This window comes from Aulonocara sp. 'chitande type north' Nkhata Bay, linkage group LG20 (assembly GCF_057382095.1).
Source record: "Aulonocara sp. 'chitande type north' Nkhata Bay isolate Kocher_YH1m ecotype deep benthic linkage group LG20, A_spYH_male_GT1.1, whole genome shotgun sequence".
In the NCBI taxonomy this organism is placed as follows: Eukaryota; Metazoa; Chordata; class Actinopteri; order Cichliformes; family Cichlidae; genus Aulonocara; species Aulonocara sp. 'chitande type north' Nkhata Bay.
Window position 1 is genome coordinate 22,375,036 of NC_141363.1, and position 15,876 is coordinate 22,390,911.

At 43.1% G+C, this 15,876-nt stretch overlaps 1 protein-coding gene across 2 annotated transcripts; it reads left to right on the forward strand.

The window, feature by feature from the left end:
* Window positions 1–576: 576 nt before the first annotated feature.
* On the forward strand, window positions 577–15,492 carry LOC147305580 (NLR family CARD domain-containing protein 3-like). 2 transcript variants are annotated; one of them, XM_086276448.1, is made up of 9 exons: window positions 577–643; window positions 1,022–1,162; window positions 2,338–2,469; window positions 3,696–3,769; window positions 5,247–7,077; window positions 7,988–8,161; window positions 8,737–8,910; window positions 10,301–10,474; window positions 14,410–15,492. In XM_086276448.1, exons 2-9 carry the CDS (start codon window positions 1,047–1,049, stop codon window positions 14,483–14,485), a joined length of 2,751 nt encoding a protein of 916 aa, XP_086132574.1. In that variant the 5' UTR covers window positions 577–643; window positions 1,022–1,046; the 3' UTR covers window positions 14,486–15,492. The 2 variants fall into 2 exon arrangements, with proteins under 2 accessions (XP_086132574.1, XP_086132575.1); XM_086276449.1 differs by having other exon boundaries at window positions 5,250–7,077.
* The last annotated feature ends 384 nt before the right edge of the window (window positions 15,493–15,876 follow it).

A 15,876-nucleotide genomic window follows, 5' to 3' on the forward strand; every position in this document is an offset into this window, starting at 1 on the left:
AGACTTCAAGATTTACAAGTCTTTGTAATTAATCCCTCCACTTGATTTCTGTCATGTCTTATTTCAGTGTCCACCATTCTTGGTTCAATCTTAACATTTCAATTGCTTATTTAAATAAATATGACTTTTGATTAATCGATGTTAAAAGAGTTTTAGGATCCAAATATACTCTAAATCTAAAGTAAGAGAATTCATGATAATAGTGGATCATCATAATAAACAACTATAAATGAATCCCACATCTGGTACTATACGTCCTCTCATCCATAGAGAGAACTTCAGGGCAGAAGAAAGTTAAGCAAACATGAGTAATTAAACAAATACATTCAGTAAAGGACTTCATACCCTCCCTCTCATAGCCCTGCGACAGAGTGCAAAATTAATATTTCTTTGTTCCGTTATGTTTAACCAGTTTAATGACGTGTGGAAATCTGACAATGGTTCAGGTCATTTTGATGAGAATTCTAGAAAAGTGTTGATAAACTGTCAAACCCTGCTGCAGTCGTGACGTTGACACGCCATCATCCTATAAGGTTAAATTGTGGTCACGTGATCTCCTAAAACGTAAAGTGGTGGAGAAGCTGTAAAACAGAAAGTGAAACCAGCGGGTGTTGCGGTTTGTTGAACTTAACATAAAATCCAGGTAAAGATCACTTCTGCCGTAAGCTGTGTTTAACATGTGCGGTGCTCTCGCGTCTCTTTAACAATCATGTAATCGATGGTCTTTCCTGTTTTCGGGTGATCCACGTAATTCAATTCAATTTTATTTATATAGCGCCAAATCACAACAAAAGTCGCCTCGAGGCGCTTCGTATACTTATACGTACTTGTGTACATGTTGAAACAGCCGACAGAGCAAACGTGGACAATAAGGTGAGAGTAAGAGAGAGAGAGTGGACTCTCTCTCTCTTACTCTGTGTGTGTGTGTGTGTGTGTGTGTGTGTGTGTGTGTGTGTACTGGTCTTGGTCTTGGGTGACTTTTGAACAAACCTGTCTTCATTCTCACGTTGTGCGTTTGCAGAATTGTTGTTTACAAGTGCTTGAAGATGAATAATTTGGAGGAAGAGGAGGACAGAACACCGTCTCCTGTGTCTATGGCCAGTGACTGGTCCAAAGGTCGTCCCCCAAACTTCAGTAATGAACCGGGACCCTCAGACACAAAGTAAGAGGCTGTTTCTACTTTACACTGACCTGAAAATGAGCCAGAGTCAGTGGTAGTGTCTTTAGTTGTAGTATAATGTTGTTCTTCTGGTTTTTGTTTTGTTTTTATTGTTTTTGTTAAATACCAAAACTACCTGATACCTCTGCATAGTTAGGGACTCCACCCAGGGACTAGGGTGACCAGATACCCACAAACTAAATGTAGGGTAAAGACTTAAAAAAAAATCTTACTAATACACTTTTTGGGTTTCAGGCATGGTATTGATGATGTGAAGGATAAACCTATAAAGAACACAGAAAAAGTAACAGTAAAATCAAACAGCAAACTGTACATATAACGTTTATTTCCCAGCATAGAATCTATAATACACTTAAAACAATCTTTAAATGAAAGACTCAGAGAAAACGTGTTGTGAAAGTCGGAACATAATCCGCTCCTGACAGTTTTCATTTCTGTTGTGTCAGCAGCAGACTTGGTGTTGTTTAAGGGTTTCAGAGTAAAAATGAAATATAAAAACAGATTTCAAACGTAGTGTACGTACAAACTTCTTATGAGGTCAGCGGAAAGTGTCCTGTTTCAGGATCAGATATTCAATTCAATTCAATTTGATTTACACAGCGCCAAATCACAACAACAGTCACCTCAACGCGCTTTATATTGTAAGGTAGACCCTACAATAATACATACAGAGAAAAACCCAACAGTCACATGACCCCCTATGAGCAAGCACTTTGGCGACAGTAGGAAGGAAAAACTCCCTTTTAACAGGAAGAAACCTCCGACAGAACCAGGCTCAGGGAGGGGCGGGGCCATCTGCTGTGACCGGTTGGGGTGGGAGAAGGAAAACGGGATAAAGACATGCTGTGGAAGAGAGACAGAGATTAATAACAAGTATGATTCAGTGCAGAGAGGTCTATTAACACATGAGTGAATGAGAAACATGACTGAAGAAGAAATACTGTATCATGGGAATCCCCCAGCAGCCTACACCTACTTCAGCATAACTAAGGGAGGATTCAGGGTATGGGGCCTGATTATTTAAGACCTTGTATGTGAGGAGCAGGATTAATTCTTATAGAACAATAATGCTGTTGTGAAAATGTTTGGTACCAACAGAAAACAAAAAATTTAAATTAAAAAATCGATATTTGTTATGTATTGTTGATCCTCATTAGGAAAAACAATAATTTGGAGGAAGAGGAGGATGGAACATCGTCCCTCGTGCCCAGCTGTATGTCTATGGCCAGTGACTGGTCCAAAGGTCATCCTCCAAACTTCAGTAATGAACCGGGACTCTCAGACACAAAGTAAGAGGCGGTTTCTGTTTTACACAGACCTGAAAATGAGCCAGAGTCAGTGGTAGTGTCTTTAGTTGTAGAATAATGTTGATCTTCCTGTTTTTTGTTTTTGTTTTTTCCCTGCAATTCATATGTAATAATTTTTTTTAATTGTTTTTGTTAAATACCACAACTACCTGATACCTCTGCATAGGTAGGGACTCCACCCAGGGACTAGGGTGACCAGATACCCACAAAGTAAATGTAGGGTAAAGACTTTTAAAAAAAATATATCTAACTAGCACACTTTTTGGGTTTCAGGCATGGTATTGACAATGTGAAGCATAAAAATACTAATTTATTTGAGTGCAGTTTTCCAATTTACCATGCTAGCCTGTAAATTGGAAGTACCATTCGTACTCACATTCACACGTATAAGTAATAACCTAACTCCACTTACTGCATGCCTTTGGACTGTGGGAAGAAGCCAGAGTTTCTGGAGTGAACCCACACAAACACTGATAGAACATGTAAACTCCATCCCAGATAGATCAGGGAAATACAAAAACTAACTGAAAAACTTTAAACCAGGGCCAGTGTCCTGCAGGTTTTAGATCTCACCCTGGGTCAACACACCCGGATCAACTGATTAGTTCATTACCAGGCCTCTGGAGAACTTCAAGACATGTTGAGGAAGTAATTTAGCCATTTAAATCAGCTGTGTTGGATGAAGGATACATCCCCACCCCGCAGGCACTTGAGGCCTAGAGTTTCCCCACTACTGACTTAGACCCTCCAACTCTCCCCATAGAGGTCTGAGAGATCTTCTAGAAATGGTGATGTTAATTTCTGGTTAATCGATTGGTCAGTAGGGGATTATTTTATACCAGTTAATCTCCAATCTTGAACGTAACAGGATAGGTTACCATGGCGATTTACCTCGGTAAGAAGTGAACCACCTTCACAGCTGGACAAAATGCTGCTTGGTAGTAGAGTCCTCAGGAAGAGACCGAAAAGCAGATATCAGGAAAATACTGTCATGATAAACCCTCTTCCTTGTAAACAGATGTGTCGACAGGGTGCTGAGAACTCGTGTTTTGGATTAATATAAGTTCTGATGGTGTAAAAGGAAATGATTATTGCTTGATAAGTAAAGAAAGAGCATTGACTTAGTAATAGACCATACTGAGACTTTCAACTTAATTAACTTCATGTTTCGCCACATGGCCAGAATAAGTTTCCCTTTCTATCCACAGAAAGAACAAGTGTGTGCAGGAGCCCGTGTCCAGTTCTGAATTTTGGACAGCCAGTAGGAGCAGCTGTGTGCAAAGTAAAATTGAGCATCTGTTTGCTGATGGAGTCATTAAAAAAACTAAGCAATATACACTCAACAAAAATATAAACGCAACACCTTTGTTACTGCTCCCATTCCCCATGGGATGGACGTAGAGACCTAAAATTCATTCCAGATACACAATATAACCATCCCTCCCAAACAGTGGTCACAAATCAGTCCAAATGTGTGGTAGTGGGCACATCTGCTATATTGAGATAATCCATCCCACCTCACAGGTGTGCCACATCAGGATGCTGATCTGACATCATGAGTAGTGCACAGGTGTACCTCAGACTGCCCACAACAAAAGGCCACCCTGGAATGTGCAGTTTTGTCTCACAGCAAAATGCCACAGATGCCACAAGCAATGAGGGAGCGTGCAATTGGCATGCTGACAGCAGGAATGTCAACCAGATCTGTCGCCCGTGCATTGAATGTTCATTTCTCAACCATAAGCCGTCTCCACAGGCGTTTCAGAGAATATGGCAGCACATCCAACCGGCCTCACAACCGCAGACCTCGTGTAACCACACCAGCCCAGGACCTCCACATCCAGCAGGTTCACCTCCAAGATCGTCTGAGACCAGCCACCCAGACAGCTGCTGGAACAATTGGTTTGCACAACCAAACAATTTCTGCACAAACTGTCAGAAACCGTCTCAGGGACGCTCAACTGCATGCCCGTCGTCCTCATCGGGGTCTTGACCTGACTCCAGCTCGTCGCCGTAACAGACTTGTGTGGGCAAATGCTCACATTCGATGGCGTCTGGCACGTTGGAGAGGTGTGCGCTTCACGGATGAATCATGGTTCACATTGTTCAGGGCAGATGGCAGCTGAGAATGTCCCAGTTCTTGCATGGCCAGCATACTCACCGGACATGTCACCCATTGAGCATGTTCGGGATGTGCTTGACCGGCGTATATGACAGCGTGTACCAGTTCCCACGAATATCCAACAACCTCGCACAGCCATTGAAGTGGAGTGGACCAACATTCCACAGGCCACAATTGACAATCTGATAGACTCCATGCGACGATGTGTTGCACTGCATGAGGCAAATGGTGGTCACACCAGATACTGACCGGTTCTGGGTCCCCAGACCCCCAATAGCGCAAAAAACTGCACATTCCAGGGTGGCCTTTTGTTGTGGGCAGTCTGAGGTACACCTGTGCACTACTCATGATGTCAGATCAGCATCCTGATGTGGCACACCTGTGAGGTGGGATGGATTATCTCAATATAGCAGATGTGCCCACTACCACACATTTGGACTGATTTGTGACCACTGTTTGGGAGGGATGGTTATATTGTGTATCTGGAATGAATTTTAGGTCTCTACGTCCATCCCATGGGGAATGGGAGCAGTAACAAAGGTGTTGCGTTTATATTTTTGTTGAGTGTATGTTAAATGTTAAATATATGTAAAAAACTATATATAAATTTTGTTTTATTGTCTTTATTGTCTTTCAGTAGATGATGGCCTTCAGGAAGTTTTCGATGAACATAAAGTCTGTTTGAAGATGCGATGTCAATCTGTGACTGAGGGAACTGATAAAACAGGAGGTGAAACTCTCCTCAACGCAATCTACACTGAGCTCTACATCACAGAGGGACAGAGTGAGGAGGTTAATACCCAACATGAAGTGAGTCAACTTGAGAGAGCTTCAAACAAGAAGACCCTCCATGATGCTCCAATTAAGTGTTGTGACATCTTTAAAGCCTTACCCGAACAACAAATGCAAATCAAAGTGGTTCTGACCTACGGTGTTGCTGGCGTTGGAAAAACCTTCTCAGTGCAGAAGTTCACTCTGGACTGGGCAGAAGGTTTGGAAAACCAAGACATCAGTGTGGTGGTTCTGCTTTCATTCAGGGAGCTGAACCTGATCAGAGATGTGCAGTATAGTCTCCTGGAGCTGCTCCAGGTTTTCCATCCAACATTACAGAAGGTCACAGCAGAGAAGCTCGCTGTCTGTAAACTTTTGTTTATATTTGATGGTCTGGATGAAAGCAGACTTTTACTGGATTTCACTAAGAGGGACGTCATGTCTGATGTCACACAGAAGTCAACGGTCAATGATCTGCTGACAAACCTCATTGAAGGCAATCTGCTTCCTATGGCTCTCATCTGGATAACTTCCCGACCAGCAGCGGCCAATCATATCTCTCCTACACGTGTTGACCGTGTCACCGAAGTGCGAGGTTTCACTGATGCTCAGAAAGAGGAGTACTTTAAGAAGAGATTCAGTGATGAAGAGCTGTCCGGCAAAATTATTTCCCACATCAAGTCATCTAGGAGCCTCCACATCATGTGTGGAATCCCAGTCTTCTGTTGGATCACTGCTACAGTTCTGGAGCACATGTTGACTGGAGGGCAGAGAGAAGAGCTGCCCAAGACCATGACCGACATGTACTCACACTTCCTGTTGGTACAAACAAAAAGGAAGATTCAAAAGTACCATGAGGGAGAAGAAGCAAGTCCAGAAGAGCTGATGGAGGCTGACAAGAAAGGTCTTTTAAAGCTTGGGAGGCTGGCATTTGAACATTTGGAAAAAGGAAACCTCATGTTCTACCAATATGACCTGGAGCAGTATGGTGTGGATGTCACAGAGGCCTCGGTGAACTCAGGACTTTGTACAGAGATTTTCAAAAGAGAGTGTGTGATCTTTCATAAACCAGTCTACTGCTTTGTTCATCTGAGCATTCAGGAGTTTCTAGCTGCCGTTTATATGTTCCACTGTTTCACTAATAAAAATACTGATGTTCTGCAGGACTTTATAAATATAAAGTCTTTTCTTGAGAAAACCTCTAAACAATCTGGAAATATTAATTGTTCCATCCCATCTCTGGATGTCTTTCTGAGCAGAGCCATGGAGAAATCTTTGCAAAGTAAAAATGGACACCTGGACCTGTTTGTTCGCTTCCTTCATGGCCTTAGTGTGGAGTCCAACCACAGACTTTTAGGAAGCTTACTGGGTCATTTGCAAAATAGTCCACAAATCATCAAGAGAATTATAAACAACCTGAAGAAGATGAACAGCGATAAAATATCTCCCGACAGAAGCATTAACATTTTCCACTGTCTGATGGAGATGAATGACCTCTCAGTACATCAGGAGATCCAAGAGTTCCTTAACTCAGAGAACAGATCAGAGAAGAGACTCTATGAAATCCACTGCTCAGCTCTGGCCTACATGCTGCAAATGTCAGAAGTTCTGGATGAATTGGACCTGAACAAGTACAAGACTTCAGAGGCAGGGCGACAGAGACTGATCCCAGCTGTGAGGAACTGCAGAAAGGCTCTGTAAGTCTAAAGGCCCTTTCACATAAGATGCGGCATGTGCAGCTCTGTACTCCAAAACCCATTCTTTTCTGTTGCACAAGAGTACTCGCACATGCTGTGGTCAAAGTTCAACCCAGCTGAACTTTAACCGCTATATGCTATGACATACCTTTGCACAACCAAGAGAAACGAAGCCTACAGTCACACTAACCTCAACCACACAATGAACGAGGAACTCCATGACACATGTTTACATACATATATAGGGACCTCCTGGAGCTCTTGAGTAAGTCACTCAATGGAGTGACTTACTCAAGCTATGTGGAGGAAAGCACTGTTGTGGAAACGACATACTCTTCTCTAGTTGGGATACTTACAATGTTTTGCCTTTTATGGATGAGAGATAAATGTTTTGAAATGACACAGAGCAGGCACATCTGGTACACATAGAGTGAGCACAAAAAAATGACATACAAGTCGAGTGCAGTAGTCAGCGCAACACAAATTTTGGGCCATTCACTCTAGCTGGCGGTCAGTGCAGCACACGCTGCCGCATCCTACTCTCATTCCTACTCTCACCTATGGTCACAAGCTCGGACTGAATGGATGATGTTGCAGATACAAGTGGTAGCAATGATTTTTCTATGAGGTGTGGCTGGGCTTTCTTTCAGAGCAGCTGTTAAATTGAAAGAGGTGCCCTGGATGATCAAAAGTCTTGACATCTCTACTCAGAATGCTTCTTGGTCTAGATATCAGCTAGCTACACTGGAAAGCCCCCAAATTGGCTGTTGTTCCCAAAAGGCTTTTCGCTGATGGGTTCCCTGATTGAACAAGATCTGCTCAACTGTTTTGATGTTAAATGCAAAAGCAAAAATAAATATGTAGTATCTTCTTCCATGATAATGTCTTTTGCAAATTTGTCTTATCACAGACTTTCTGACTGTGGAATTTCAAAGACTCACTGTGAAGTCTTGGCCTCAGCCCTGAAGTCCAATCCCTCCCATCTGATAGAGTTAGATCTGACCTTCAATGAGCTGGAGGACTCGGGACTGAAACTGCTCTCTGTAGGACTGGAGAGTCCAAACTGCAGACTGAAGACCCTGAAGTCAGTACCCTGACCGTTGTTGTTGTTTTTAATACATTTACTTTATAAATTTGGATATACATTTTCAGGATTTTCCAAAACAACCAAAAAAGTACATAAAAAGTACACAAAGTGAAACCTTGCTTTGGTTAGTATCCTTTTCTGTGCTTAGAAAGTGAACAACACCATTTTGTACCATTTCAGACTAGCTAAAATATGTAACAGACTGCTCTTAATGGGGGGGGGGGGGGGGGGGGGGATTGTTTGGAAGCATGTACCAGTGAAATTTTAGCCAAAGCTTAGTAATCATACCTGCTAGGGTTAACCGATCCTACATTGATTTTTTAATTCCTCCTATCTAAGTAATCCAATCTAATCATCACTGAATGCCTGCAAGATACAAAACCATCATTAGAGAAATGCTAAGTCGTTATTTCAGTTAGTGATTTTTTTTATGATACCTTTTCCCTGAATTAGTTTTATATCTGTGCATTACATACTATAAAGTGATGTGGCACTACGTTTAAAACCTGTCAACATGTCATTAGGTCAGAAATAATTGTATCTGTCTTTTTCTTTCTTCTTTTGTTATTCAGACTGTGGCACTGTGGATTGTCAGAGATTAGCTGTGCTACTCTGAGCTCAGCTCTGAAGTCCAACCCCTCCCGCTTGAGACATCTGGATCTGAGTTACAACAAGCTGCAGGATTCTGGAGTAAAGCAGTTGTGTGGTTTTCTGGAGTGTCGACCCTGTCAACTGGAAACTCTGAGGTCAGCTGTGTTTTCATATTAAACTGTGTTTTCAGAATGTAATGATGATCTTACAGGTTCAATTCACAAAAAGTCATGTTCAAATATCTTGTTTTATCTGTCCCTAATACAAGACACAACGGATCTGCAGTTTGTTTATGCCAAATTCTGACTGCCTTTAGAATGTTGCAGCAGAAATCGAGACACATTAGACAAGGGAATTGTTTTTCAGCTCTTCTATTGTCCACTTTTGGTGGTCCCCAACCCTTTCATGTTGTTAGCTGCTACATGTGGCACCCACTGTGTTCTTCTGCTTTAAGGTTCAACATGTTGTGCATTTAGAGGCCCAAAACAGTTCGGCCATTTTCCCTCTTGCATCAATAAGAGATTTTCACTCAGAGAACTTGTTGCTATGCACACGGGTGTTCACTGCTCGTGGACTTAAATTACACCTTTCTTGGCTGCTATTTCAAAGCACATTGTGCGGTGTCTGTCCTGCGTGCTGCACAACAACATTGAATATTTAGTATTTACTGCTGTTTACACTTAGCTAGATTAATGCGATGGTGTTGTGTTTAGTATGTTGCTTTGTTGTTGTTTTTTTCTTGTTTTCTATTCTTCTTCTCTCAACAGGTGATCCAGGAGATTTTTTTTCTCCCCCCCTTTCTCACTGTCCCTCTCCCCTTCTGTTTTTCTTTTCCTTCCCCTTTCTTTCTCCCTTTCCTATCCCTCACTCATGTCTGTCCCGTCTGTAACATCTGAAAATAAAATATAATAAATAATAAAAACAAAGGTCGATCAAATGGACCAATACGGCAATGCCACGACGATCCATTTGGCAAAGTAAATCCATTGGGTATCCTTGTTGGTCTTCAGACAACAATTCTGACGACTAAAGAACCAAATGGGACAGGCAAAAAAAATAAAAATAAAAAAAATAAAGAGAACTTGTTGCTTTTGTGTCTATTCTCTGTAAACCCTAAAGATGGTTTGTGGGTAAATCAGATCAGTAGTTTCTAAAACACTCAGAACCACCTGTGTGGTTCAAATAATCCTGATATGCTCAAAATCACTTGTTGCTTGATTTGAACTTAAGTAGGTAGGTTGTCTTAACCATGCCCACATGCCTAAATGCATTGAGTTACTGCCATTAGGCATTACGCAAATCAGTGTTAACAGGCAGTTAAATGGGTGTGCATATGTTTTTTGCTGAGCACAACTGCATGTAAATGAAGTCACTGCTTGAGCTGGCAGTGTATGAGAGCTGATTTTATTATGTCTTTGTTGTGCAGCAGAAATAGCAAGATTTGATTAGTAATAATGACAGCTCTTTTTTTACTTATTATGTTTGATTATTTATATGAAATATTTAAAACAGAAACATTGTCTTTTTATTTTATTCTTTATTCAGACTAAGGGAGTGCTCTTTGTCAAAGGCCAGTTGTACTTTTCTGTGCTCAGCGCTGAAGTTAAACCCCTACCACCTGAGAGAGCTGGACCTGAGTAGAAACGGCCTGCAGGATTCAGATATGATTCAGCTGGTGAATCTTGTGAATAATTCAAATTACAGACTGGAGAATCTGTGGTAAGTAGGAAGTTGCATTGAGTCAATGCTGCTTTTAGCACTACTATATAATACACAGTTGGTATCGGAGCAAAGATCGAGTGTTTCCTTTTTTTTTTTTTTTTTTTTTTTTTTTTGTGTCCCGTTTGGATCTTTAGCCATCAGAATTGTTGTCTTAAGGCCAAGGCCAATGTGCTTTGAGGCAGCAGCCAAGAAAGCTGTAGTCCGCGTCTGTGAATACCCGTGTGTACACCTGTGTGCATACCTGTGTGGATCAGCATGCTTGCATTCCAAAGGTTTCTCCATGTAACGATCTGCTAGGGAGTGTGGGGAGCCACAGCCCCGTCCTCCAGGGTATGAAGCAGGTATGGAGGAGATCAAAGCTCCAGACATCCAGAGGCTCCCAGAACACAAGAGACCAAGGAAGACCAACAGAGGGGCAGCCGCGCCACTGTCCCAGTAAGAGCTGAGGAGAGTCCCAGATGAGGGCTCACTCAGCAGCCGCGGAGAAGAAGCCAGGGGGAGTTGCAGTGACGCGCCCGTGAGCTCCGTCGGCAGCCAGCCGTGCCTGAGTGACCGAGCCCCAGGCCGAGAGGCCGGGGGCACCCCACCTCCGAAGTGGCCCGAGCGAGCCCCAGGCTCCAGGCCCCGATAAGCGGCCGCCAAGGAGTGAGCCGGTGTGTACCCGGACGCCCACCCCCAGACACAAAGAACCACCAACGCACCGATACCTGAGGGAGTCCGCCACTGGCAGGGGAAGTGGTGGTGGGTGGAGATAAGCCTCCAAACCTTGGAGGGCCTGAGATGTCCCTAGAGAGGTGGCGTCTGATACCCAACCTGACATATAGACACAGACATACAGGCACACACAGACACAAACATCCATTCCCACCCTCATGCTCTCATATGCACTTACTCCACACTCAACCAACGTGGAGACAGACATAAAGAGACGCTGTACACACGATCACACTCCCCAAGCGTACTCTACGAACCGGGTCTAGGTACCCTTGCCCCTGGAGGGGGAACTGCACCCAGACCCAGGTGGTGTTACCCTTTTCCCTGCGGTGGGGAGAGGCAGACCGCCCCGACTCCGCAGCAGCAGGGAGGCCCCACACTCCAGACCGCAGTCGGACGGCCAACTCCTCCTAGCCCCCCCGCTCCAGCAGGCCGCAGAGAACGGGGGTGAGAGAAGACTCCGAACCTCCCTCCACCCGCTCATTGTAGTGTTGATGCATGTGTGTTCTAAGGTGCATTTAAAACCCAGGAGGGCATGGAGCTACCTGCCAGAGAGCAGCAGGTAAGCGCATGGTCCCTCCTGCTAGCCCTTAATGTCTACGTGTATTCAAAATTGAGAGGTGGGCAACGACGCCAGGGGTGAGGTGTACACCCTGATGGTAATTTGGACTCCGTGTATCGTGCCCACCCCCAAGATCCTATATGTATGTGTAATGAGAGTGTGAGTAATGTGAATGTCTAAGTTGTGGGATAAAATTGAGGCAGAGGCAGCCAGAAGGGGACAGGGGGGGGGGGGGGGGGGTAGCCTCCTCTGCACCCTGGTGACATACCCCTACTCCAAGGCCCTGCATGTGTGGGTGGTTGTGGTGGAGCGGGAAGAGGGAGGCAGCTGGAGATGGGGAGGGAAGGAAGGGAGGGGCAGGTGACCCCTCCCTGGGGCCAGCTCCCCCGCTGACCCCAGTAGGCACTCCCATACTCCGCGACCCGCCAGGGAAAGGGGGCCCAGGCCCATCCAGACTGGGGCCCAGTGTGTTTCGAGTGTTTCCTATAAACCCTCACTGGCTGCTTTTCTCAGTAAAGCGGCAGCTGTTAACAGTCATCATTTTTTGAGAGGACGAGATTAGACTGAAGCTTGCGAGGGCTGCACTGTGTTAACGTGTTAGCGCCGTGCAACCCTGGCATGGGCCGAACGGGAATTTGCTGTGTTAAGGCGTTAACGTCGTATTAACGAGAATAACGCTGACAGCACTAGTAAAGACCCTAGAAAACCCCAAAAATCATATGATCCCCAATGAGCAAACACTTCAGTGACAGTGGGAATAAAAAAACTCCCCTTTAAAAGGAAGAAATCTCTGGCAGAACCAAGTTCAAGAAGGGTAGGCCTTCTGCTGCGACCGGTTGAGAGTTAGTGGAGGAAGACAGGACAAAAACACACTGTGGAAAAGAGCCATAGACCATAACTAATGATTAAATGCAGATTGGTGCATAAGCACATAGTGAGTGAAGGTGAAACACTGGACCTATTGCAGAATAACTAACAGAGGATTCAGGGTCACCTGATCCAGCCCTAACTATATGCTTTTATCAAAAAGAAATGTTTTAAGCCTACTCTTAAAAGTAGAGATAGTGTCTGTCTCCCGAATCCAAACTGGGAGCTGGTTCCACAGAAGAGGGGCCTGAAAGCTGAAGGCTCTGGCTCCGATTTTATTTTTAAATGTGTTAGCAATCACAAGTAAACCAGCAGATCGAGAGCAAAGTGCTCTATTGGGAAGATACGGTACAATGAGGTCTTTAAGATAAGGTGGGGTCTGATTATTCAAGATCAGTTTTTAAGGAGAAATATGGTCTGTCTTTCTTCTGCCGGTCAGCACTCTTGCTGAAGTATTTTGGATTAACTGAAGGCTTTTCGGAATTTTCAGCATCACTCTGAGACAGGATATTTATATTTTGAGAGATGTTGTGCAATTGAAAGAAAGTAATCCTACAAATTTGTTTATGTGCATTGAAGGATATAAAGTCGATTCCTCACAGTGTTGCTGGAGGCCGAGGTAATGCCATCCAGAGTAAGAGTCCGGTTAGATACCATATTTCTAAGATTTTCAGGGCCGAATTCAATAACCTCAGTTTTATCTGAATCTAAATTTAGAAGCAGGAAATTAAACTTCATCCAGGTCTTTATGTCTTTAAGACATTCCTGCAGTTTAACTAATTGGTTTGTGTTATCTGGCTTCATGGACAGATAGAGTTGGCTGTCATCTACATAGCTGTGAAATTGTATGCTATGTCTTCTAATAATACTGCTTAACCCAGGGGTCGGCAACCTGCGGCTCCGAGAGTTATCTTCATTTTAGATGTCAAAAAGTATTTGAGGCTCCCAGTGTTTTCTTTTGCGTGGAAACCAGGTCCAAATGGCTCTTTGGGTGTTAAAGGTTGCAGACCCCTGGCTTAAGGGAAGCATGTATAATGCAATGTATAACAGACTCCATTTACATGAACAAATTGGAGTCTGTTAGATAGATATGATTCAAACCACTGCAGCGCAGTACCTGTAATACCTACATCGTGCTCTAATCACGGTAATAAATCATGGTCAACAGTATCGAACACTTCACTGAGGTCTAGCAGGACAAGCACAGAGATGAGTCCACTGTCAGAGGCCATGAGAAGATCATTTGTAACCTTCACTAAAGCTGTTTCTGTGCTGTGATGAGCTCTGAAACCTGACTGAAACTCTTATAATAAGTCATTCCTATGCAGATGATCTGTTAGCTGTTTGACAACTACTCTTTGAAGCTCCTGGCCTCCAGAGCTGTAACCATATTTGTTACAAGTATCATCATTACTAAAGGAGGCTGAGAAGTAGCTAAAACTCTGACACAGTGAGCAAGAGTTCAGGAGGAAGAGGCCCTCTGTTCATTTCTAAAGCAAGTAAAGAAGTGTTGGAGCCAAGACATTTGAAGAGATATAGATATGGATATAGATACATGGGTCTTTTTGACCAGATAGTTGTACAATCAAATTAGATTTTTTCTCTCTTTTCTTTAAAGTCAGTCAGACAGAAGCCTGCAAACTCCTTTCCCTTATTTCAGAGAATCATCCTTACACTTAGTCACTGTTCGTTTTTACACGCAGAGCCTGATATGCAGTAATCATATTTTTTTATGACTCTTGTAAACTCTAATTCATGACCTCTGTTATTTCTTCTCTGTCGGTAACAGTTGTCTGCTGAGCTATGACGAGCTCTGCCCTGATGATCTGGAGAGTTTTAAACAGCAGCAGGAATTTGTGCATTAGCATGCCCTGACTCGGCCATGAAGTTAGAAGAAAAACTTCAACCAGCAGTGACTTCTAGAGGAATCAAAAGAAGTACAAATGACTGTTTCAGTGTGAACTGCCCTTAGAAGTGCAGACTCAATAAGAATTATTCACAGACATTATGCAAACACATATATGTGCTTAAACTGTGCATATGAGTGTTTCTCCTGCTAATCTGGGATTCTGTTCTCTTTTCCTGAGCTTGCTTGTAATGAGCAGGCATATTTAGAACTACGACAGACTATGTGTCTATACAAAAGATGAACTGTCTTAGAAAGTATACTTAATATTTATCTGTTCAAAATGTATTTAAATTAGAGTCCACCCTTACCGGAAGTTAGATACACTTATTTCTCGATGATGTCCTGGTTATAGATGATGGACTGGTGGGTCCTTGTTTGGACCTGCTTACTTCTTTTCTTCTGGTTTGCTATGCTTTAACACTTTTAAATGTCAAACTTTTCTTTTAAACTTGAGCCACAGCCTTTGTCTTAGAGAATAAAACATTCATCTGTGTAAGCAATATACTGTAAGTCAGTGAATCCTGATGAATATACCATCATCCCTGTGTTTTATAATCCTGATAGAGTATAAAAAATCATACCAGCACTGCTCCTCTGATTACTTCTTATGGTGACACAAGGTTTATAGTCATTTAGACGGCACTCAAATCAGTGTAAACTAGAGTAGGCTTTGATTTTCTGTAATTGTTCTGTGTTAGAGCGCCACACTGTGGCATAATTGAGAACTGCAGTTAATGTTTACACAGTAACTTGCTTGATTGTTAAAGACTGCTTGCATGCACAGTTTCATTACTGTCAGTGGATTAGTTTCCTGTTTAGTCTTTCAGTAATTAATATTTCTGAATGCAAAGTATTTGTTGAATGCATAAAAATGTGAAGGAACGATGTGAAAGTTTAATAAACCTCTATGAGCTCACTGAACCCTTTAGAACTCACCACAGTACTGAGACTGCTCTTATTAAAATAGCTAAAGACTAAAAAAAAGAAATCCTGTCCTGTTTGGCAGCGTTTGCAATCAGAATTACGACCTGAATGCAAACATATTTTTCCAAGATCAGCTCTATAAAATCTCTATAGGCTCCTCTTGTTCAGGTGTTTCTTTTATGTGTTTATTTATTCATTTCTATTCATCTTATTTCAGTTATTACATTATATATGGTTTAGCAGGACAATGTCTTAAGGCAGCCCCCAAGAGTACCGAAGCCCCAAGGCCACACATCTCAGCAACATCTGCGCGCCCAACCCAGGAGGAGAAGGAAGGAGGCCCTAGATGGGGCGCCCATGGCCACAGGGTGAGAGTCCCAGAGGTGAGGGGCGGCCGACCTCCCTGGTGCAAGCCCAGTACAG

Bases quoted from the DNA above. Each gene is read 5' to 3' on its own strand.
- LOC147305580 (XM_086276448.1), top strand. From the start codon at position 1,047: ATGAATAATTTGGAGGAAGAGGAGGACAGAACACCGTCTCCTGTGTCT. The intron at 1,163-2,337 runs GTAAGAGGCTGT...GATCCTCATTAG, and splicing joins CCGGGACCCTCAGACACAAA to GAAAAACAATAATTTGGAGG. The intron at 2,470-3,695 runs GTAAGAGGCGGT...TTCTATCCACAG, and splicing joins CCGGGACTCTCAGACACAAA to AAAGAACAAGTGTGTGCAGG.